General features: G+C 43.2%; 1 protein-coding gene across 2 annotated transcripts in view; it reads left to right on the top strand.

Moving 5' to 3' along the window:
* FGD5 (FYVE, RhoGEF and PH domain containing 5) overlaps positions 1–25191 on the top strand; it is a 186629-nt gene that overhangs the window by 125692 nt on the left and 35746 nt on the right. Inside the window, exons 6-9 of one of the 2 annotated variants that reach the window (XM_027863997.1) lie at positions 17837–17997; positions 19681–19837; positions 21048–21132; positions 24379–24429. In XM_027863997.1, the coding sequence (XP_027719798.1) occupies positions 17837–17997; positions 19681–19837; positions 21048–21132; positions 24379–24429 (454 nt within the window). Of the gene's footprint in view, positions 1–17836; positions 17998–19680; positions 19838–21044; positions 21133–24378; positions 24430–25191 lie in introns of both variants that reach the window. The other variant, XM_027863996.1, reaches the window with a different exon arrangement.

Raw genomic sequence — 25191 nt, 5'->3', positions numbered from 1 at the left:
CTCTCTTTCTTTATCTCTCTTTATTATCTCTGTTCTCTCTCTTTCTTTCTCTGTGTCTCTCTTCTGCCTCTGTCTGTCTCTCTGTCTCTACATCTCACAAAGAAGAAATTATTCTAATTGTGATAGCATTAAAAACCCCATGTCTTGGCTGCATGTGAAGATCAGCCCCAGGGTGGACACCCATATGTAGGCACTATGTACCAAAAATGGAATCCCCTGGGGTGCTGCATGACCAGGCATGAACAGGAGAGGAGATATGACAGAATCAGAACAGTTGTGAATTGTCCTGCTAAATGATTAATCAAACATCCAGCAACTACTGAGCACCTGCTGTGTGTGAAGGCCAGTGCTAGGCACAAAGGCAGATAAAAATGCATTTTAAAGAGTCATAGATTTAGAACTGGAAGCAAACTTACAAGTCATTTAGTGAAACATCTTCCCAACCCCCACCCTCCGCCCCCACCACCACTCTACCCTACTCCAATTTTACAGAAAAGGAAAGAGAAGCCCAGAGATTAAGTGACTTGTCCAGTGTTTTATAAGCAATAAGTATTATGTGTGTATATATGCACACATATCCAATCTCATTTGATCTTTATGACAATTCTGTGGGTTAAATGCTGTTTTTATTCTCATTTGGTTACTTGGCCCAAAGAGTGATGAAGTCCTGCAGTCAATGTGGGTTTCTGAGTTTATTTTATCTTGCAGAATGATGAATTTCTAGAGTTGAGGAAGTTGAGGAAAACAGCTGGGTGGGAAATGATGATTTGAGAAATGGACGTAGAGAGAGGCTAGGTGACTTGCCCAGGGTCGCCTAGTAAGTATCTGAGGCGGGATTCAAGCTGTCTTCTTAATTCTAAATCAGGTGCTTTGTCCACTAGGCCAAGTGGCTAGGTCAAAGTCGGCTAAGTAGAGGTGCTGGGCGTTCCAGGTGGGCTGGGGGAAGGAATGACTTGAGCAAAAATTCAGAGGTTCCTTGAGAAAAGGGACGTTTTGTTCTTGCCATTGTATCCCCAGCACCTAGCACAATGCCTAGCGCACAGTAGGTCCTCAATAAATACTTGTTGAACTGACTTGAATGTGCTTAGATGTCTGGGAGAGCTTGACTCTGAGCTGAGTTATGGGAGGTCAGTTTGGAAGGGTAGTTTGGGCCCTCTTGCAGAGGACTCCGGTAAGGAGATCCTACTTTATCCTGACTCAAAGATCTTTTCTCTGTAGCCTACTCCCTGGATTAGGAGAGACCTTCAATAAGGGGTTAGAGGTTCCTTGCTGACCGCCTCTGAGTCCTTCATGTGAGCGACTTCAGGCCCCCCAGAATCCATTACCCTGGAAGTCACACACCTAGAAGCTCAGAATTGGCTTTACCCAGTTGGCCAGAGGGGTTGTTCAAGTCTCCAATGCAAGCCCCTTATTACTCTCAACCTATCCAATCCACTTCATGACTTAGAAATATGCAACATAAATTTGCTTTGATGAAATCTGTGACTGAATGGGAAGTCCCTAAGCTTCCTGCGGGTGGGGTATGCTGCTCTTTCTAAAAGATAGCTACAAGAAGACCTTAAAGACCTTCTTAGAGAACTTCTAAGCCCCTCATTTATAGAGGAGAGAATGGAGCCCCAGAAAGTGGAAGTGACTCACCCAAAGTCACTCGGGTGATAAGGAGCAGAGCCCAGCTTTGAAGCCAGGACCTCCAGCCTTCAAATCCAGCTCACATTCCACGGAGGCACCACTCTGCCCACAGCAGCCAAACCCAGGAACAGGTGGAGGGGAAGTCACAAGCCTCGATGTGGCCTGGGTTTGAGGGGTAACAAAATGCATTCCTTGCTCAGAAACCCCTCTCCGGCCATCTACGTAAAGTCTCCCACCTTGAATCACTCCTTTCAGTGAAGGCACTGAAGCAATTATGCTATTTAGGACGGGGAGCCCACGAGGATTTAGCACCAATGAACACCTCCTGGAGAGACAGTCCATCACCTGTTAGAGCCATGGACGGATGGGAAACAGGATGGAGAGAAAGAATAGGTCGTATCTAGAGAGGAGACAAGTTGGCCTAGAAGATAGAGTGTCAGGAAGACCTGAGTTCATATTCTGTCTCTGATGCCTTCTACCTGTGTGACCATCCACAAGTTGTTTTTTTTTATATCTTTCTTTCTTTTGTTTTTTTTGTTTTTATATCTTTCAAGGCTTTGGTTTCCTAATTTGTAAAATGAGAGTGTTTCAATATATCACAGGATCATAGACCTAGAGGTGTATGGAACCTGAAAGGTCCCCTAATCTAGCCCTCCTGTTTTACAGATAAGGAAACGGAGGCTGAGTAAGGGTCATACATGATCAATCTCTAAGCTCCCTTCCCATCCTAAATCTTGGAGCTGGAGTCAGGAAGACCTGAGTTCAAATACTGCCTTGTGTACTTCCTAAATCATTTAACCTCTCTCAGCCTCAGTTTTCTCATCTATAAAGTGGGAATAATAACAGCACCTATTTCACAGGGTTGTTGTGAGGATGAAATGAGATAATGCCACAGCTTTGCAAACGCCAAATAAATGCTAGATATTGTTATTATACTTTTTTTCATTAAATCTATATTTCTCTGATCTTATGAGGACAGGGCTGGGTGAGGTACCATAAGGGGAGCCTGAGCAGTCATGGGAACCTCAGAGTGGGAATTTAGAAAGGTAGACAGAGAGCCCCGGGAAAAGCTTCCAGTTTCACTATTTTACCCAAGACCAGGCCTACTAATAATGGCTTTTCATCCCTCCTGGGCTTTTTTCTTAAAGCATTTTATACAAGAAAGGTTTGGAGTGGCATGGGGCGGGGGGAGGAAGGAGGGAGAGGGTTGGAGAAGAGAAACAAAGCCAGGTCTCAAAAACTGCAGGGAGAGAGGGAGGCCTGGAGTCCAAGATCTGTTTATCTCAGCGCAGGAGTTTGGCTTGGCTATGGAAGTGGCGCTAATGCGATTGAAGAGGATGTGAGAGTTGGACGGCCTTTGTTATTAGTGCATTCTAAGATGCTGATGGATTTACACATTTATTTATCTCAATTGGTGTGTAATCTTTATCCTCTGGCACATTCTTCCCTTCCTCCTCCAGCCAGTCAGCTGGGAGCTGAGAAACAGATTCCAACACCGCCCCCTCCACTCTCCCCAAGATAAAATCAGTCCATCAACAAGTAATTACAGGAGGGCCTCCTGTGTATCCCAGGCCCAGCCCCGGTGCTCCCTGCCGGGGGTGGGGGGGGGGCAGGAGAAGTGAGGAAGGGAGGGATTCTAGAAAGAGTACACACAACCCTTAGCCAGAGGACTGCAGGAGAAGAAGAATAACTCACAATAATCATTCATATTTCTATAATGCTTTTAGGGTTACAAAGAGCTTTCCTCCCAAGGACCCCAGGAAGGAGTGCATGCATTTATTACCTGTATTTTTTAGAAAAGGGACGTGAGGATCAAAGGCATTAAGTGACTTACCTAAGGTCACACAGCTAGTAAGCATCGGATGCAGGATTTGAACCCCATGGAGCTCATATACCAGGGATGTGCTGGTAAATATTTACCAACACAGTCGACTTTTCCAAAAAAATCAAAATTTTCAATTTAGTCTGAATTATTAACATTTTCTTCTATTGCTTTCTTAAGTCTAGACAATGAATAAAACAATATGCCAATCCCTGATGTGTAGTTTTCGAGGAGTAAATTCTCATGCTGAAAATTGAACAATCAGCTCTCTTGAGCCTATGCGAGCAGGCTCAGACACATCCCTGTTACTTAGAGTAGAGGCTGACAAAAGTGATATGGAAAGAAGGTTGATACATCGGTACATGGGCTGATTTGCAAAGAGAGAAGCCTAAAGATAAAGAAACCATAGAATCACAGATCTGCAGTTGTAATCCAACCATTTCATTTTACAAATGAGGAAACTGAGGTTAAATGAATAGATGGATGAGCATCCAAAAAAAAAAAACATATGTGCCAAGTACACATATGAGTGAGTTCACCTACAAGGCATATAGAAAGGCCCAAGAGTCTGGAGGGCATAGTATCAGGGTGGATAGCAAGGCCTTAAAGACTTTAGGAACCAGTGAGAGAGAGGGCAGATGGTAAGACCTAGTGGTCTTCCATCTTTCTTGAAGGTTTGTGGTTGGTGACTCTCAGTTCATCAAAGCAATGTGAGCAAACATGTCCTTCTTCTTACTCTACTACCCCAATGGGGTGTGGGGCATCCACAGTCATACAGGTAGTAAGTAGAAGAGCTAGGATTTGAACACAGGTCCTCCAACTTCAAAGCCAACATTTTTCCCCAACACCAGACGACCTCCAGATCCAAGGGACATCTGCTAATTCTCAGCATTAGGATCACTGCCAAACAGATGCTCGCCTTTTCCTAAGATAGAACTCTAGCATCCAGGCCCAGGAGCTTGTGTAGGTGGGAATAGTGGCCTGGATTGGGTATCTTTCATCTATCTTCACACGACTTAGCTTTGGCATACACTACAAAAGCTAAAGAGCCTGGTCCACAAAGTCCATCAGCCCAGTCAGCATCAGAGTGCTGGGTTTTTTGCCAGCCCTGGCCTGCAGCTCTGTTCCCATAAGGTCTTGCTTGATATCATTCTTGCTGTGTGACCAAGAAAGGGTGACCACTTAAACCTCTCTGTATCTGTTCTTCCTTCTAAAATGAGGGAAATGTAGATGACCATTCATTTGGGATATTCTGAAGGGGCTTGTAATTCAAGTATCGCTTGGGCTCAGTGGTCTTCTCTCTAGGAGAAGCTGTGATTCTGTGGTCGCTTTTTAGGATGCCTGGATGGAGGAATGAAAGATTAAGTTTTCTCCAGCCCTTCCTATATCAAAGGAGAAGCTTTGAGCTACATCTCTGTGTTTCTTGGGTTGGTGAACAGTCTTTAAACCATGGATTTGCTACCACATTCCTGGGTCCCCTCCTGGATTTGGGAAGATGTTGGGGATGATTAGAGCTTCTAATAGTATTCAACTCAATTCAGCAAATAGGCACAAGGTATTGGGAACTGGGTATTGGGCAATTAGGTGGTACAATGTATAGACTGCCAGGTCTGGAGTCAGGAAGACTCATCTTCCTGAGTTCAAATTTGACCTCAGACACTCATTATGTATGTGACCCTAGGCAAGTCACTTAACCCTGTTTATCTCAGTTTCTCATCTGTAAAACGAGCTGGAGAAGGAAATGGCAAACTACTCCAGTGTCTTTGCCAAGAAAACTCCAAATGGGGTCACGAGGAGTCAGACCCAACTGAAACAAATGAACAACACAACAACAAATTGGGAATGGAGGTGGGGGGAGTGGACTGTTGTTATTTCAGCAAAACCAGATTTGAACTCAATGGCAAAGAGGCTATTTGTTTTCTGGCACCTCCCACCTCCCTTTATAGCTCCCTCTTCCCCCTCACCCCCAAGCAGGTAATTATCGTGTGACCAATTCCCATAGAGCCTTGTTCTTTCTTTTACAATTCCTCTATGAAAATGTCAGCTGATAAATTAAAGGTTTAAGTTGTGATCCCTCTCATGTGCATTTATTTGCATTTTGCTAGGGGACTGGGGATCAGGAAGGTGTAGGAGAGAGTATATTAGACCCAAAGGAATCAATCTTTAATGGTGGAAATTAAGGTACTCTGATATGGTAGTAGTAGGAAATATGCATTTATTTAGTGACTATTGTGTGCTGGGCACTATGTTAAGTGCTTTACAAATATCATCTCATCTGATCTTAGCAAAACTCTCAGGGGTAGCCATTATTATCCCCATTTTATAGTTGAGGAAACTGAGGCAGACAGAAATTAAGTGACTTGCCCAGAATCATACTGCTAGTACATGTCTGAGGCTGGATTTAAACCAAGGTCTTCCTACCTTCAGGCCCCAACACTCTATCCACTGGGCCACCTAACTGCCTTACAGTGGCAGAGATGCTTGAGTACCTTATCTGGTGCCTCTCAAATTAAACCACTAAGTCAGCCATTTGTAAGAAAGGCTATCTCTGTATCCCTTCCCCATGTCTTATACCCAGATTAGGTCAGGGGTGGGGAACTCGCAGCCTTGAGGCCACATGTGGCCTTCTAGTCCTCGGGTGAGGCCTTTTGACTGAGTCCAGGTTGTACAGACCAAATTCTTTTATTAAAGGGATTTGTTCTGTGAAGTTTGGATTCAGTCAAAGGGCTGCACTTGAGGACCTAGAGGGCCACACGTGGCCTCATGGCCGCAGGTTTCCCATCCCCAGATCACCTACATCTATGAGAACGGAGAAGGAAGACCCAAGCACACAAATATCTCAGCTTGTCACAGGCCCCACACCACCCACCCCAAGGTGCCCCAAACCCTACGCTACACATGGTTGGTAACCACATTGCCAGCCTCCAAGATTGACCCCAGAGGGCTACCTTGGCTGAACTTCCTTCTGGCACCCAAAAGGCATATTTTCTGCACTGGTTCTGCTTCTCCACCAGGCCCTCCTCCCCTTTCTTCAGACTCTTAATTGATATGGTTCTACATCCTTGCACGTGAGAGGGACTTCTAAGAAGTGAGAGCAGAAGGAATAGACCATAGGTTCATAGATTAGACCTGGAATGGACCTGAAAGGTCATTAAGTCCAACCTCCTTATTTTACAAATGAGGAAACTGAGGCTCAAAGAGGTTAAGTGACTTGCACAGAGTAAGCTAGTAAAGTGTCCAATGTGGGATTTGAATCCAGGTCTTCCTGACTTGAAGTTCCAGCATTCTAGGGATTGGGAGTAAACGAGTCTATCTGAAGTTCTAGGGAAGGGTAGGAAATGAGGCAGGACAGTTAGGGGAGGCAGGGCCTGATTATGGGGGGCCTTGGGTGCCGATTTAAGGAGTTTGGACCTGATTCCCCAATCCCCAAGGCGCCTCCCCTCCTAGCCCCCTCCTTCTCTGGCTTACCTCGTCTTTCCAGAGCTTTGAAAAGTTATTTTTAAAGTTGGCGTTCAGTTGTTTCTCCCAAAGTTCTTCTCTGTGACAAGGCTGGAGTGAGTTCTCTGTGACGCGGCAGCCCCTCCCTGCCCTTTCTCCAGCCAAGGCCCCGAAGGGACTGGAGTTTTCCCTGAGTGAGGCCACCTCAGGTTCATCCTAACGGATTCGGTCTGGTCTTTTCTTAGGGTGACATTAATGGATTGATTAATGACCAAGATGATGACATTTTTGTCCACCCACTCTCTTCCGAGAGAAAAGAATAGAAACGTTGTGCTAGCGTGTAGAACCACATCAATTAAGAGTCTGAGGAAAGGGGAGGAGGGCCTGATGGAGAAACACAACCAATGCAGGAAAGATCCGAAGCTGGAGTAGGGTGTGAGGCAACTTGAAGGTTAGCCTGGGTCATCTGGGGCTAGTGAAGGAGGGGAGGGATGAGAGGACCCTGGATTTAGTGCTAGAAAGGACTTTGAATGACATCTAGTGCAGCACACTCATTTTACAGACGAAGAAACTGAGGATCAGAGGAGACAAGGCACTCGCTTGTGGTCAAAGGAATCAGAGGCAGGGTTTGAGCCAACGCTATTTCCATTGCATTATTCGGCCTTGAGGACAGTCCTGACTAACCAGGGTGATGGGGGACAGTTTCATGTATGAGGTGGCATTTGGGGTTAGGTGTTTAGAGGATGATTAAAATCAGTCGATCAATAAGAAATCCATTAATCAATAAGCATTTCATTAGCACTTATGTGCCAAGCATAGTGCTAGATGATACAAATATGAAGAATGAAACAATCCCTAGGATGCTAAGTATACATGAACTTTTGGGAATCATGTATACTACAAACCCTGCCTATTTCCCCCTCAAAACTAAGGGAGAAAAGAGACCTTGAATAAGATGTGTCTTACCACACTTGGCATGTCCAAGGTCTATGGCCCAGCAGACGGATCTCCCATATAAAATGGATTGTAAGCTCCCTGAGGGCAGGAACTGTCTTTCCCTTCTTTTTGTATCCTCAGGACTTAGCACAGTGCCCAGCAAATAGTAGGTGCTTAATAAATGTTTGTTTTATTGACCGAGTGGATTTGTCTAAAAGATGATTATCTAGATTTCCCCTGAGTACTTGGTTCTTGAACCCTTCTTCTGCAACGGGAGAAATCTGGAAAACAAACAATAACAATAACAAAGCAACAAGACTATGGCCAGACCGAGTTCCCCATTTCACTGGTAGAGCCGCTGTCAGAGGCCTCCAGCGAGGCCCCGTACAAGTGGTCTGCCATTAACCAGTAGCCTGCCCACTGACATAACACAGAAAGTATACTGAATTGGCAGTCAGAGGACCTGGGTTCGAATTCCAGTGTTGCTAGTTATTACCCTTGTGACTCCAGCTAAATGACTGAACCTCTCCAGGCCTCGACTCAATGATCTCTGAAGTCCCTTTCAGGTCTGTCGTTCTATAGTCTGAGGCCCCTTTCAATTCTGAAATTTTATATTTTAAGGTCCCTTCCAGCTTTAACAAAGGTGTCTTCCAGCTCTGACATTCTATGATCCTATGACCACCTTAATGCAGGACCTAGAATAATAGATTATACTTATTTTGCTAGAGAGAGAGAGAGAGAGAGAGAGGAGAGAGGGAGAGAGAGAGAGAGAGGAGAGAGGGGGAGAGAGAGAGAGAGAGAGAGAGAGAGGGAGAGGGGGGAGAGAGAGAAAGAGAGAGAGAGAAGGAGAGAGGGGAGAGAGAGAGCTATACACTATATAAAAACCCATTAACTTGATGGATTTCTTTGAGAAACAAACATTTAATGGAAGGAATCTGGAATCCATCAATCAGTGGATATTTAACTGAGCATTTACAATCATTCATTCATTCAACAACCATTAAATGTTACTGTGTGCTAGGAGCGCTAGGAGATAAAAAGATAATGTCCACAGGTTTCTGTACTGGGAATTCATGTGAGGTACGGGCCAAGGTGACCTGTAATGGCCCTTCCAAGATAATCTGCTGTGCCCTAGGGGCTGTATGGGTGCAGAAGAAATACAAGACAAGGTGTCAACCCTTAAAGTTAGGTGCCAAGACAACACAACCTGAAACAGAGAGCAAAGAGAATTTAAAACACGTGGTTGTGAGGGCTGGAGCAGCAGGTAGAGGGCTTCAGCCTGAGCTCTGGCCCACATAGTAAGTCAAGGAGCCTGGCTGGAGCCGGGGGTGCGAGCTGAAAGGAGGGAGAAGTGAAGCTGCAGAGAGAACATAGACCTAATTAGAAAGGGCATTGAATGCCATGCTGAGTGGTTTGGATTTGACTGCAGTAGGCAGTGGAGAGGCAGCAAGCAGTCTACCCTGGCTCCTGGTCTGGTCTGATCCCTCAGGGCGAGGTGACTCAAGGGTCTGGACTGTCCCCCACCCCAAAGTGACAGACTCGAAGTCTACCAGCAAGAGCCCTTCCTCCATCAGGCATGACACATGAACTTCCCAGGGCTCTTGACTTCTAGCCACAGTATGACTTGTGAAAACCATTGCTATGGTGATTACTATCATGCTTCAATTTTTGGAAATTAATCAAGATGATAACAGTTCTCCAGACCATTGGGATTAAGTCAATTCAGTAGGAATTAATTACAAGCAAGAAATAAACTTACAGAGCAATCCATAATAAAGTTCCCTGGGGTGTAGAAAAAAATAATGGTCTGTCTCTCTTCCTTCCTCAGATTATAGATTTAGAGTTGAAAGCCCTGGAAGAGTTAGAGGTCACATACTCCAACCTCCTCATCTTACAGATGAGGAACTGAGGTCCAGAAAGGGAGGTGAGGGACTTGCCTAAGGTCATACAGACAAGTAAATAGCAGTCAGAATTTGAACCCAGCTCATCAAACTATAAATCCACCATGCTTCCCAACGTATCACACTTCTTGCCTTCCCTTCCCACCTGCCTTCTCCCCTCTCTTTCTCACTCCTTCCCTCCCATTGTTCCTCTTCCCTTCTCCCTGCCCTCCTGAATTTCTTATTTCTTCTTATCCTTCTCACAGAGAATCTAAGAGTTGAAAGAGATATTTAGAGGTCATATAACCCATCCTTCTTCCCTCTGAATCTCCTCTAGGACATCCCTGCCAGGTGTCATCCACGCTCTGCTTGAGCCACCTCTGATGACAAGGGACTCATTACCTCCAAAGGCATAGCATGCCACTGATGGACAACTTTGCCCCTTTGGTCCTAATTCTGCTCTCCAAAGCCAGACAAAATAAATCTGCTCCCTCCTCCCACATCTGAGCTCCCCCAATGGAATGCAAGCTTCTTAAAGGCAGGGATTGTTTCATTTTATGCCCTTGTATCCCCAGCACAGCACCTGGCACATTGGAGATGCTTAATAAATGCTTGTTTATTTATTAGTCATTCCCTTTAAGATACTCTGATTCAAGAATTCAATCCAAGAAATATTTCCTGAGTATCTACTAAGTACAAGGTGACCATGACAGCCCACATAAGCAGAGGACCATTAAGTGCAGAGGAGAAAGATGTCTTAGGGGCCACCTAACCTAACCCCAACTTTCTGCAGATGAGGAAACTGAGACCCAGAGAAGGGAAAGACCTTGTCCAAGGTGACATAGGTAGTAAGCAACAGACTTGTGCATCCTCTGATGCTAGACTCAGTATTCTAGGTCATAAGTAAGGTCTCTTCCTGATCTATGTCCCTGATCCTATGAACCCAAGAATGACACTCTACCCACTGAGCCACACTTCCAGCCAAGGCCACGAGTTCCCATTTGGGGTGAGGAAAGAGCTGGTGTATTCTATATGGCTCCAGAGGGAAGAACAAAGCCAAGATGAGTAAGGCTGATGGGGTTTGGCTTAATATAAGGAAGAAATAGGATGGAATTGTTCTTCAATCTTCTTCCTAAAGAGGTGGTGAGCCCCCTCTCGTTGGAAGTGGTCAAACGGAGGCTAGATGGCCACCTGTCCAGGATGCCATAGAGGAGCTTCTTGCCTTGGGAACATGGTTAGATTGTATGCTATTTAATATAAAATAGAGATGATTACGCTTTTACTACTTCCCTCACGAGGTTATTGTGAAGAGACTTTACACACCTAGAGGAATGAGAGCTATCTTCTGCATTATCATTGCTAAAGGGCAAAGGAAAAGTCTGGGCCCCTTCCAGACAGCAGACTGTGTGTGTCCTCTTAGAACAGGCAATGGGGCCGAGCGTCCAGGGCTGAGGCCCCTGCCTCAACAGGATAGGTGATGGCATGTGGCCCAGTGCCCTCCAGGGGAGGCAAGAAAAGAGTTGGGAAATGCATTCAAAGGAAGTTGGGGGCCTAAATTCAGCGATTCTTATTAGACAAGCTCCTAAGAAGGAGATGAGGAGACATGCCAGTTGGCAACATATTATGTTGTGACAGAGAGAGGAAACTGCCCCCAGGCCACTGGGAAAGGAGCCTGGGTTCAAAGAAGGAAGGAATGGCCCAGAGTTAGGACCTTGTCATCTTTTGCTGCTATCCTTGTGATTGGCATGGATAGTATGTGTGTATGTGTGTTTGTGTGTGAAAGAGACAGAACAGAAGGGAAACAGAGAGAAAGAAAGGAAGGAAGAAAGAAAGAAAGAAAGAAAGAAAGAAAGAAAGGAAGGAAGAAAGAAAGAAAGAAAGAAAGAAAGAAAGAAAGAAAGAAAGAAAGAAAGAAAGAAAGAAAGAAAGAAAGAAAGAAAGAAAGAAAGAAAGGAAGAAAGAAAGGAAGAAAGAAAGGAAGGAAGGAGGGAAGGAAGGAAGAAGGAAAGAAAGGAAAGAAAGAAAATAAAGAAAGAAAGAAGAGGGAGGGAAAGAAAAAAAGAGAGGGGGGGAAAGAGAGAGAGAGAATGAGAATAGATGTGCATCATATAAGCATTTATACAGTACCTATGGTGTGCCAGGCACTGTGCTAAGTGTTGGACAACTATTATATCATTTGATCCTCATCACAATTCTGAGAGGTGGATATTATGATTATTCTCATTTTATAGATGAAGAAACTGAGGTAAACAGAGGATAAGTAACCTGCCCATGGTCATACAGCTAGTAAATGACTAAGGTTTCACTTGAACTCAGATCTTCCTGACTCCATTTCCAGCACTCTATCTATTGTGCCACTTAACTATCTATGATATTAAGAATTTATTCAAGATCCATCACCAGAAAGCCTGCTTGGGGCTGATTGGGACTGGTGGAACAGTTTAATTTTTAAAATTAAATAGTTTATTAAAAATGTAATGTTGAACATCAGCACAACTAATTAAACTTGCTTAATAACTATTTACATTTAGAGAAAGAATAAGCATTATATTATACTAATACATAATAATAATAACTAACATTCATACAGCACTTATTATGTGCCAGGCACTATACCAAGCGCTTTGCAAATATTATCTCATTTGATTCTCACAACAACCCTTCAAGGTAGGTGCTGTTCTATTATTATCCCCATTTTACAGTTGAGGAAACTGAGACAAACAGAGGTTAAGTGACTTGCCCAGGGTGATAGGGCTAGTAAATGCCTGAGGCTGAATTTGAACTCAGGTCTTCCTGACTCGAGGCCCAGTGCTCTATCCACTGGGCTACCTAGCTGCCTCTGAAATCAATTAATTTCAAGGCATAAAACATAACAATTTCCTCAGCCTCTCCCAGTCTCCTTCAAGATTCCGTTGCCCATTCATTCTCATTCACTTTTCCTCTAATACGGTGAAAGTTAATGTGTATTCTTCTCGTGTTCTGCTTTCCTCGCCTTGCATTACTTCATACAGGTCTTTTCAGATGTCTTTGTACTCCTCAAACCTATTGGTCTTAATTGCATCATAGCATCCCGTTACATTCATATGCACAATTCATTTAACCATTCCCCCCACTATAGGAGGTTAAATTACTTCCAGCCTTTTGTGTAATTGCAAATAATGCTTTGAACATCTTTGGATATATAGCTCTTTTTTTCTTTACTTAACACTTCCAGTTGTATATTCCCAAGAAATTATTGGAAAAAAGGGTTAATTTTGGTAACTGCTACTTCATACTGCCTAATTTCACTCCTAAAAGATTCCTCAAGTTTGCAATTCCATCACTAATGGATGAGTACGCCTGTTCCTGCCCAATTTCACCATCATTGAGTTTTGGTGCTTTTAATTCCTTTTTTGCCAATTGGACGGGCCTGTCATGGGACTTGAATTGTTTTAATTTGCATCTCTTCAATTATGAACATCTTTTCAAGTCATCAACAATTTGTGTCTTCTCTTTTGAAAAATGCCTGTTCATATCCTTTGACGATTTGTCCATGGCTCATTCATTTTTTCTGGGACTGGGAGCCAATACCGCTTCCCACTTTTTTCACCCATCCCCTCCTCCACCTCCTCCCCGCCTCCCTGTAGAGAACCTCAGCCCAACAAGGGGAGGTCAGACAGGGACAGAACTGTCTGTTTTCAAAGCAGGAAACGTCGTAACCTCCACATCTGCTTGTCCCTTACATGACATCATCTGCTTTCATTTCAAATGCTGCAGGAGGGTTCTCGGTCTTTGTCTCTCTCTCTTCCTCTCTCTTTCCTACTCCCTTTTTTTCTTATCTAATGACCTCTAAAGTCCCTTCCAGCTCTGAAATACAATGATCCTCTCCAATTTTTTCTCTCTGCTTTCTCCCCTCCAGTCTCCTTCTCTCTCTCTCTCTCTCTCTCTCTCTCTCTCTCTCTCTCTCTCTCTCTCTCTCTCTCTCTCTCTCCCCCCCCTCTCTGTGTCTCTGTCTGTCTCTCTGTGTCTCTCTCTTTCTCTGTCTCTCTGTCTCTGTCTCTCTCTTTCTCTCACACATGTCCCTCTACTCTATATCTCTCTCTTCTTCTCCCCAATTCTCCTATCTCTTCTTATCTTTTCTACCTCACCCCCCTCCAGCTATCCCAACCCCTTGTCTACCCTTTCCCTTCCTTATTGATCTCTGCCCTCAAGGGCCTTCAATCTGGCAAAGGAGATGAGATACAAGGACAAAGGGGGTGAAACACATCACAGAATACAATAATTGCCAGATGGGGAGTACAAATAATAATAATAGAAATTGACATTTTTATACTGCTTTAAGGTCTGCCAAGTGTTTTCCATAATTATCTCACTTGAGCCTCACAAAGACCTTGCAAAGCAGTTCCTCTGTAGTTATTGTTAACCCCGTGTTACAGGTGAGGAAACAGGTTCAGTGAAATTCAGTGACTTGCCCACAGTCGCACAGGGTCAGGTTTTTCCGGACTCCTAATCCAGTTTGCACTATAGCATGGGAGCCTCTAGTACTAAGTGATGAGGAGATTTTAGGGAAGGGAGATCTGGCTTCAGGAAATCAGAGATGATTATTGAAGAGATAGCAATTGGGCTGAGTCTTCATGAAAGGCATGAGAAAAAACACGGAGGTAGGAAAACCCAGGACACATATGGAGAATGAGGGATAGTCCAGTTTGGAAGAAATAGAGCAATGCTTTACATACTGTAGGAACTTGACTCATGTTTGTTGGAACTGGACTCTGTCACAGAAAAGTAGGAGGTGAATGGAAGAGGAGAGTAAGACCAGATGGTGGAGAATCTTGAAAGCCAGAGAGGAGTTTGGATTTTATCTGTGAGCAGTGAGGAGCCATTGAAGTTTTTTGAGCAGGAGAATAATTTTTAATTCACGTTCCACTTTCAGAAAATGACCAACAGCATGTGGAGGATGGATAAGAAAGCATGAAAATCGGTCAGGAAGCTCCTGGGCATAAACAAAGAGGGCCTGAAGTAGGGTAGCATCTATTCTAGGTTCAGTAGTTCTCATGCAGTTGGAAAGCCAAAGGGCCTGTCCTCACCCCCCTCCCATTTCCCTCCTCACCAACGAAATGCTGGTAGCAAGACTGGGACCCTGGGGTCTTACTTTCCTTAAATTGATGATTTTTTTGACTGGGCTGATGCTGGAGCAGAAAAGGAGGCTCCAAGGCTTCTGCATCCAGAAATAGCTTCTCCCCAGGCCTGATCTTGTCTGGAATCCTTAAGTAGGTCTTATAGCTGAAAGGAAACTTACAGATGAAGAAACTGAGGCCTAGAGAATTGAAGTGACCCATATCTCTTGATGCTGAGCCAAGTCCAAACTAGGCTTTGGAATTTTGGGGAAGGGCCTGAGATGACCTGCCTTTGCCTCGTTCCTTTATTCTTTCATCTCTGCCTATCCACCGCCCCGCTCCACCACCCCCCACCCCATGACCTGAGAATCTCTAGCACTGCCCAAGAAGACCTCGAAGGAAGGGATGTTTCTCTACACTAATTTGCCTGAGCCTGGGGCCTTCTGCCAACCAGCTAAGTGTGACAACCTCCCTGGGGCCTGGGGCAGGCAGGGCTGACTGGGTCTGGCCCCTCTTGCTTGGAGGTGGGGGTGGGAGGGAGGAAATCAGGGAAGGCCCCAGGCTTACAAAATGGCTTTTGGAAAGAGAACTCAAACAGAACACAGTGGCACTTGCTGAAGTTTCCACTTCCTTCCCTGGCTGTCTGGAGCTGCTGACCTTTCCCCACTGCGGCCCTGGCCAATCTGGAGGGCGGCCTTCTCTCTTCCACTGTAACGGGGATAAATCCTTGGCCTCCAGAGACCTTATCCCAAGAAATCCTCAAGAACACTGAAGGGCTCAATGAATGTCTACGGATTTCCCTGTGGTGATGAGAACCAGAGCCTCTGCGTATGCTAGCCAAAGTTTTGTTTTTCATTAGTAATGACCCCTTCTCATCAGCAGCATAATTCCCATTTTACAGATGGGGACCAAGAGGCATAGAAAGGAAAAGAGTCTGACCTGAGAAAGTCAGGGAAACATTTATCTCTAGTAAATGTCATTTAAAATTTTTTTATTTCAGTTTTTTAACCTGTCAGATTTCTGAGACTTTTCACTCTGAATCATCTGCACATATGATGAAGGAATTTTCTATATGTTCATCATTTCTATATGTTCAATCATTGACATTGGACCTATGGCACTCCTTCACAAGTGAGAGCTCCCCAAAAAGGCTTCCCAAGGGTCCAGATACTCCAGAGGTCCACATCCATCCCAAACCATGGCCCTGGAGCACCTACTGATGTGTTTGCTTTTCCTAGTCATCCAGAGAATGAAATTAGTTCAAAGCAAAGGCATTTAGTGAAATCATATAATGAGAAAAGTAGCAATAAAGCACCTCCTCCCCTATAAACTTAGGGCACATCCTCTTGTAAATTTATCCACCATCAGTGGGAAGAGTGGACGTATATGAGGTGCTATTGGAGGCACATACATAGGCAGCACATGTGGCCAGTGCCTCCTTACCATGGGGTGATGAATCCTGCAGGACTACCAAGCGTTTCTGACCCTCCTCCACTGGGCCTGGTCCCCAAAGGGCTCCAAGCCTCTGTTGCTTCTAAACTCTTTGCTGGGCTGTTCTCAATACTGCTACTTGGTTAGCCTCAGCGGTCATCCGCTGCTGAGGGGACACCCCTGGTCCATTAGACAGGTCAACTTCTCTGTCTTTTTTTTAAACTTATTAAAGCTAAGTTTTAGCTCCTTTAGAGAGATAGACCATACTCCACAGGGTGCATTTGAAGACTGAGTCTATTCATTATGAGATTTGGAATCAATATTGGGTTATAAATATAAGATTTTATTTAGGAAGGCCATATTGCCCAAAGTCATGAAGTTAAGAAGTGATAGAGCTAAAACCTGAGTTTAGTTCTCGTCATTATTATACCACACTGTCTCTTACATACTTTAAAAAAATTATTGTATAGATATCTTTTGTTTTTACATCACTGACGTTTCCCAACATATCTCTTCCCCTTCTCCCACAGAGCAATTCCTTGCCACAAAGAATTAAAAAGAGTTCGGCAAAACTAAGCCACATACCAAAAGTCTGACAATCTATACAACATTCCACACCAATGGTTGCCCACTTCTGCAAAGAAGTTTATAGGACAGAGGAGGGGGTAGAATGCCTTTTCACATCTCTTCTTTTGGGGTCATTATTATTTCATAGCATTCAAGTTCTATTGTTTTCTTGTTATTCTTTCCATTTCCATTGCTGAAGTTATTGTGTATTGTTTTCCTGGTTCTGCAGACTTCACTTTACATCCTTTCATATAAGTCCTCCTGTACTTCTCATATTCACCATATTTAATATTTTTTACAGCATTATAATATTCGATTATATTCATGTCCCAACCAATGGGAATATACTTTGTTCCCAGTTCTTTGCTCCTACCAAAAGTGCTGCTATAAATATTTTTGTCTATGGGACATTTATTTTTTTTTTAATGACATTGTTGGGGCTATATGCTCTGAGTTAGATCTCTGGGAGTGGACATTTTGGTAACTTTCTTAGTGTAATTCCTAATGGCTTTCCAGAATGGTTGGACCAATTCATATCTCCATCAGTGGTATATTGGTGTTACTGTCTTTCCATAAGCCCTCCAACATTGGCTAGTCTCATCTTTTGTCATCTTTGCCAATTTGCTGAATATGAGTTAAAACTTTATACTTATTTTGATTTACATTTTTGTTGCTATTAGTGATTTGGAGTAATCTTTCATATGGTTGATAATAGTTGCAATCCTTCTTTTGAAAACTATGCATCATATATTCATTCAATGTTTATCCACTGAGCTCTTACCTATTTTACCCCTTTGAGAGAGAAAGGGGATTCATCCAAATTCATAGAGCTGGAGAAATTCAGATGCAGAAAAGTTAAGTGATTCACCCAAGGTCACACAGCATGGCACATCCTTAAATTTGTTCTGCTGACTCTCAGGACCCTTACTACTTCAACTGCCCCACCCAGGAACCCCAAAAGATATATCTGTCCAACACAGAGGCGACGTTGGCTCTGTTAGCTTAGCATGTTGTTAACAGGCTCTCTTGGGTTTCAGGATTTCCATGAGGCAATACTAAAAGCCCTAAGTGAGGAAACAGAGGACAACGAAGAGTCACTAGCCAGAAGTGAACTGAGACAAGGCTTGAGTGAGCTTCCAGCCATCAATGAACTCCACCAAGAGATCCTGAGTGAACTGGAAGACAGAATACTGAACTGGTGAGTGGCCTCCCTTGGCCCCAATCTTCTTTTCTGATGCTCGTGCTTTGGAATTATAATGATCACACACACATACACACACAAACACACACACACATACACACACACACACACACATACACACACACACTCCTCTACAGATAGCTTCCCTCATAAGAACCCTAGAATAAAAGTAATACAAGTGTCATTATCCCCATTTTCTAGAGGAAGAAACTGAGATTCAAGGAGAAATGAAGTGACTTGCACAGTCACACGGCCACAAATTGGCAGAGCCTGGATTTAAACCTAGGTCTTCCAACTTCCAGTCTCTGATCTTTCTAGTGTACCATATACCATATACCATATACCATATACCATATACCATATATCCTAGGATAGGATGGTGCATGGAGTGACAGAGTTCTGCTGAGCTAGAACACACAGCAGAACTAATAGAGCAAGACCCTATGGGTTTCAAAAGATTCAGAGCTGGAAGATATCTTGGGCCGTCTACTACTGAAGCAAAGATCTTCTAGTCTAACCCCTGCTTTTTTACAGTTGACGAAACAGTTGAGTTCATCCCTAGAGGGGGGAGGGGAAGACAAAAGAGCCACAGCTCTTTCCAGAAGTTCAAACCACCATTGGCAACAGTAATAATAATAAATTACGGGAAGGTTACCTTGAAAGAGCCCAGATTTAGTAATCAATGAAGCTGACACAAGAAACCCATGGAAACTGTAATGCAGTGTGGCAGACTACAAAAATTTACTGCCTACTGAATACCTAGCAAGACATATCCTAATGGCTCGAATTATACATCAGAAGCTCATTATCTTTCGTGGAGTGACAGATTACAAATTCCCATACTTTGTAGTATGCCAATTACTTTACTGTGTTATGGAAATGTTTGTTTTGCTCGCTGAATTGAAAATAAAATAAATTTTTAAAAATATCCCTGAGAACTCAATCAATACCTGCTACTGGAAGTGGACCATTATCACAGACCAAGCTTTTTCCTGAATTGCCCAGATAGAACATTGATCCATGAAAACTCAAGAACACGATTTTTATGTCACCCTACCAAATACTCTTAATTTCCAGAGTACAAAAAAAACTCAGCTTTTTAAAAATTGAGAATTAGCAGAAGAAATAAAAACCATGTGGGAATAGGGCAAGATACTTATTCACACCATTTTATTTGCTACTGGAGAGGTACCAAGGATGCTTGAAGTGAGCCGACAGAAGATGAGTTTACATTCTAATACTTTTCTACACCTACCAAAAAAGCCGTTACTTTTATACATGTGTGCAATAGCCCACATATTAAATACAAATAAATATGTTTTTTATGTTATATATAAATAAATGTAAAAGAATAATAGTAGGAGAGTGACTTGTTCTAGGACTGTATCTATCTGATACCATCCCCCAAAATGAGAAGAATGAGAAGATGATAATAATATTTGCTAACATCTATATGATGCTTTAAAATGTGCAAAATGCTTTACGTATGTTATTTTATCTGAACCTCACTAACACCAGTAGATTAAAGCTTAGTTTCCCGTGAAAGGCAGGACACCTTCCACAGGACAGAGGTGGGGTGACTGGTGAAATCAGAAGGCATCTTACAGAAGGGTCTGCTGGTAATTCTTAAACCATTTACTCACAGTATCCCCTACTTCTATTTTTCTCACATGGCTTCAGGGAAGAGCAGCCAAAGGTGGCTGACATTTTCCTAACCCGGGCACCAAAATTCGACCACCATGTGGCTTACATCATGAGGTTTGATAAGAATTTGGCTCTACTCAATGGAAACTGCATCAAGTCTTCCCAACTGGCCACCACCATCCGGGAATTTGAGGTAAAGTCCCCCCCTTTCTCTCCCCCTACCTCCCCTGCTTATTTCAATGCACACTCATTATTATTGTTGTCACTAGTCATAACTCACATTTCTGTTGTGTTTTAAGGTCAACAAAGCACTTGCTTTACAAATAACCCTACAAAGTGGGTTATACAAGTACTGATACCTCCATTTTACAGATTAGCAAACTGAGGCTTAGAAAAGTGACTTACCTATGCTCATAAAACTAATAAATGTTAGAGCTAGGATTTGAACCCCTATCTCCTGATTTCAAGTCTTGTGCTCTTTCCACTAAACCCTGCTACACTGTCTAGGGTCTTCTGACCTTTTCTTTTTGGATGTTCCATTTGAACTCAAAAGGTGAAGGAACTACTGATTTAGGAATGGGGAAGGATAAGCTACTAACATCTTCTCTCCTCATCCTTCCTATGCCCTCTGCCCTTTCCAGTCTGATGGGGCTGATAGATCATGGATTATTATCACGGCATCATATATTTAGAGCTGGAATAAACCATAGATGTCACTTAGTCCAACCTTCTCATTTTTCAGATGAAGGAAACTGAGACCCAGCATCACATAATTAGTAAATGTCGAAGAGGTAGGATTTGAACCCAGGACTTCTTGACTCCAAATCTAATGCTCTAGCCACTATATCACAAAAGAGACACAAGGCCACAAGACAGAAAATAGATATTAATAAACACTGTGCTGACTACGTGCATAAAGTAGGGAACTTTGCAGAGTTATCAGGGCAGGTTTCCTAAAGGGACTGAGCTTAGAGTCAGATTCTAAAAGAGGCTGAAGGCTCTGATGACAACTCTCAGTGATACCTCACCATGTCATGAAGGTAACTCTGGGCTCTCAGAGCCTGTGCCAGAAGGGTCCAAGCTTCCATAAGTCCGGATGAGTTGGAAAGATTCTGAGGCTCATCACTAGGTCACCTGCAGGAACAGGGGGCATTGTTTAGCCACAGAAACTCTCTAAGACCATCAAGTCAGCTCTAGAAAGTCTGGGACCTGCTTCTCTGATGAAAACACAGCTACTCAGAGTGGGGTAGAATTGGGAGGGATGTGGATCTGGAGTGAGGAGGCACACAGGAGACTCAGCATGGAATCCATGGGGGCCACAGACCATTGGGGCAAACCTTTCATTCAGAAGTCACCAGGGACTGACCAGAGTGTTTCTCCTCTCTTCTCCTTGTGACCAGCAGAGTCCTCAAAGTGGTGGCCAGGGTGTGAAGCATCAGCTCCTGAAGGTGGTAGAGCGCATCTTCCAGTACCAAGTGCTCTTCACAGGTGGGCCTGGGGAGGTCACCAGGGATGTGGGCATGGTGGACCAGGATGGGCAGAGGACACGGTGGACCAGGATGGGCAGAGGACACGGTGGACCAGGATGGGCAGAGGACATATCAGGGCAGCTGTGAAGGCTGGGAGGGGGCAACGTGGGTGAGGGAAGGTAGACTTTGCCATTGGGAGTAGCCTTCTGCGACCCCTGTGAAATAAGAAGTCCAGCAGTACAACAGCAAACTGAATTGGTTTGTATTCAAGGACGATGATGATGATAGCTAACATTTATGTCGTGCTTTAAGATTTGTAAAGTGCAACGGTATGCACATCCAGAGAAAGAACTATGGAGTCTGAATGCAGATCGAAGCATACTATTTGCTCTTTTCTTTTCTTCTGGTTTGTTTTGTTCCGTCTTTCTTGTGGTTCCTCCTATTGGTTTTAATTCTTCTTTACAACATGACTATGTGAAAATATGTTTAATAAGAATGTACATGTAGAGCCTATATCAGATTGCACACTGTCTTGGGGAAGGTGGGAGGAGGGGGAGAAAATTTAAAATTCAAAAGCTTATGAAAATGATGGTTGAAAAATAAAAATAAATTAATTGTTTAAAATTTTAAAAATAAAAAATTTGCAAAATGCTTTATATATACATAATATATACATATATTTATATATACACATATTATATACACATTTCATATATGTGCACGTATACAGTTTTACATATGCACATATATATTCTATATATTTTATACATGTACATATATTGCATATATTATATATTTCATATATCGCAGTGCATATATTATATTGATATATTATGTATGTGTTATATTATCTATTATATAATATTATTCATATATATATTTATAAAATCTCACTTGATTCTCATAACAACCCTTCGAAGTGGTTCCTTGTATTATCTTTATTTTATCAAAGGGAAACTAAGACTGAGAGAAGTTAAACAAATTGCTTAGTGAATAAATATTTTAGGCAGGATTCAAACTCAGGTCCTCTTGATTTGAAGTCTAGCATTCTGCCTACTGCATCAGAAGTTTTAAACTTACTCCTCTTTCCCCATCCTCACCCATAAAATTCTTGCATGCTGCATGCCTACCACATTAAAATGTAACTGGGAAATGTTTAACAAATTAAAATACAATATAGATAATGTCCATTTGTGATTTTCTAAGACAATATGGGGCCCATTTCTATTGGAGTTTGACACCACTGCACCACACCACCTAGCTATAAAATGTTGCTTCTCTCCTGCCATAAGTTCCATGGAGCTCTTTGTCTGACCTTTCTCTAGGAATGGCTTCAGCAGGGAAGAAAGAGATTGTCCCGAGGCTGAGCAGGGGAAGTGAGTTGGCTAATCCCATCTGGGATCACTGAAAAGAGCTCAGGGAGCACGTGAGGGGGAGTATCCAGAATAGGAGCTATGCCCTTGTCTTTACTCTTAGCCCACCAATAAGCTGCTAGGATGATAGCAGAGCCTGGTTTTAGAATCCATCTGTGCCCCTGGTGCATATTAGGTGAGAGGAAGAGGAGGAGAAGCTGAGACTATTGTGAGACTAGACTCTGCTCATGAACCCCAGAAAAAAGTCTATCATTCAATATCATGGCAGACTTGGCATTTTGGACTGTGTTACTGGGTACATGAAAATCACAATCAATTCCAGGTGAAATTTAATTTCTAGGTCTGCCCTGTATCAGGCCAATATGTTCCGCTGGAAGAAAAGAAATTACATTTCACACTTATCTATGAATATGAGCTATTATATAGCTCTTTATGATTTACAAAGTCCTATCCCCACAACAACCTTGCGAGGTAGGTAGGATAAGTATTATTTTGCCCACATTACAGATGATAAAATTGAGGCCCAGTCCTCAGAGAAGTAAAATATCTTGTCCATGGTCACACAAGTAGTTAATGTCACAGCCTGGACCTAAGTTCTAGCATTTTCTCCTACATCACAAGCCAGAAACCAGGACTAATTCATGGCCAGAAGTAGCCCTAAAGAGCAAAACTAAAATCCAGATTCAAAGAAGCTAAGGCATGGTTTGGGAAAGGCCAAAGCAAAGACCATTCTAAAAACATCAAGGGCAGAAAAATGTGCATCTTGACTCTTTTGTGCACACAGCAGCTATTCAATGAATGTTGTCTTTAGATGGTGACATCAGCAGAAGAAATGACCAGTGGTGATGAAGATGATGGTGAATGTTATGGGGATGTTGGGGAGTGCAATAATGGGGATGGTCATGATAGTAATATGGATTATGGTGAGCATGAGAGAAATGGTGGTGATGGTACTGGGGATGATGGTGGGCAAGCAAAAATGATGAGGAAAGTCACAGTGATAATGGTTTTGATTGTTAGCATGACAGTGATGGTGGTAAATGTGACAATGGGAGGATGATGGTGATAATGAAGATGGTGAGCATAATAGAAATTATGATAATAGTAATGGTGATGATGGTGATGATGGTGATATTGTTGAGGATAGTGGTGAGAATGGTCACCATGAAAGTGACAGCAATGGTGAGAATGAACATGATGGTTATAACATTGACAGTCATGACATTGGTGGTTCTGGGGAGGACAATGATAAAAATAATGCCTCAGATATGTACCATGTTTAATGGCTCATAAAGTGTTTTTGCTGCTGCTGAGCATGGTGATGAGAGCAATCATAATGATGATCATGGTAATGATGAAATAAATGACAGAGATGATGGGGTGAGGAGGGGGCGGGGGGAAAGAGAGGAGACCACACTCTAGTAATGATGATCAGGGTCGCAATGCTGAGGGATTGAGAATAGTGTCAGTCATCTGATGGTGGTGATAGCAATGATGAGGGTGGTGATGATGTTGCTAGATGTCTATGCTGATTCTCTAGGCTAATAAAAATGGAAAGGTTGGATACTCCATTCATAAACTTTACTTACTGCCTTATCAGTGCACACATCTGTGACCCCTTGACCTTCTCCTCCACCCCCCAGCAGAATATAGGATCCTTGAGGCAGGGACTGCTTCATTTTTGTTTTGTATTCCTATCATGATTCTTTGCACAGAGTAGACACTTAGTACATTCTTCTTGAACTGAATTGAATTCCATCTTTGAGTTGGAAGAATTCAGTTGCCTCTGAGTCTCTGCTGTGAATGAGAATATGGGGTTGCTGACCCTGGGATTGGGGTACTGAGCTCACCTGGGAAGTAAATTTGCCTTTTGGTTCTTATTCTTCCAACAGATTATTTGAATAACCTTTGTCCAGACTCAGCAGAGTATGAAAATACCCAAGGTAAGAACAGGAGAGATGGAAACTGTACTCTTAGTTCGGGCTGGAACTAGATCAAAGCTTCCTCTCCCCAAGTTGATTCAGTTAACCTGACATTCCCTCCTGGCATGGGCTGAGTTTTTGCCAACCGAAATGTATCCTCCTTGACAAAACAGCGGGAACCCATGAAATCACCAGGTTCTGGTCCCCAAATTACTCCTCACAAGCTTAGAGCTTTGCTGCCCTGGGGGGTCTCAGACAATTTTAGGGAATTGTGGGAAATCTGGGAATTCTCAAGAGTGGAGGGATTGAGATGATTTCCAAGCCTGAAGAAGAAAAAGTCATGGCCAAGGTTTGGAGAGGAGGCATTCTTGAAACTGGAAAGCTCTATCACTGAAAAACAGACGATTTTCCTCCTATTCCACAGTAGCTTCTAGCTCATGTCTGTGGCACAACCCCATCATTTGGTGATCTCATCCTCTTCTCTACCTGAGTTGCCCAAAACTCACAGGTTAAGGCAATGTTAGAGACAAGTTGGACTGGGAAGTCTCCTTGAATAGACTGGCAGCTTTCTGAGGGCATGGGGAACTTCTCTGGCATTCTCCTGCATGAGACAGACCTTTCTGGGGCCACATATCCCAAATTCTCTGAGCCAGAGAATTCTGAGTCATGCTCATTCAAAAAGTGATTGCTAAGCACCTTCCATGCCCTAAGCACTAGGCATTGAGGGGATTACAAAAGGAGACCTGTTTCCTTCTCCCAAGGAACATTTTAGTAGTACAGACC

Source organism: Vombatus ursinus, unplaced genomic scaffold (assembly GCF_900497805.2).
Source record: "Vombatus ursinus unplaced genomic scaffold, bare-nosed wombat genome assembly UNPS02014773.1, whole genome shotgun sequence".
In the NCBI taxonomy this organism is placed as follows: Eukaryota; Metazoa; Chordata; class Mammalia; order Diprotodontia; family Vombatidae; genus Vombatus; species Vombatus ursinus.
This window is presented reverse-complemented; position numbering and strand designations above follow the sequence as displayed.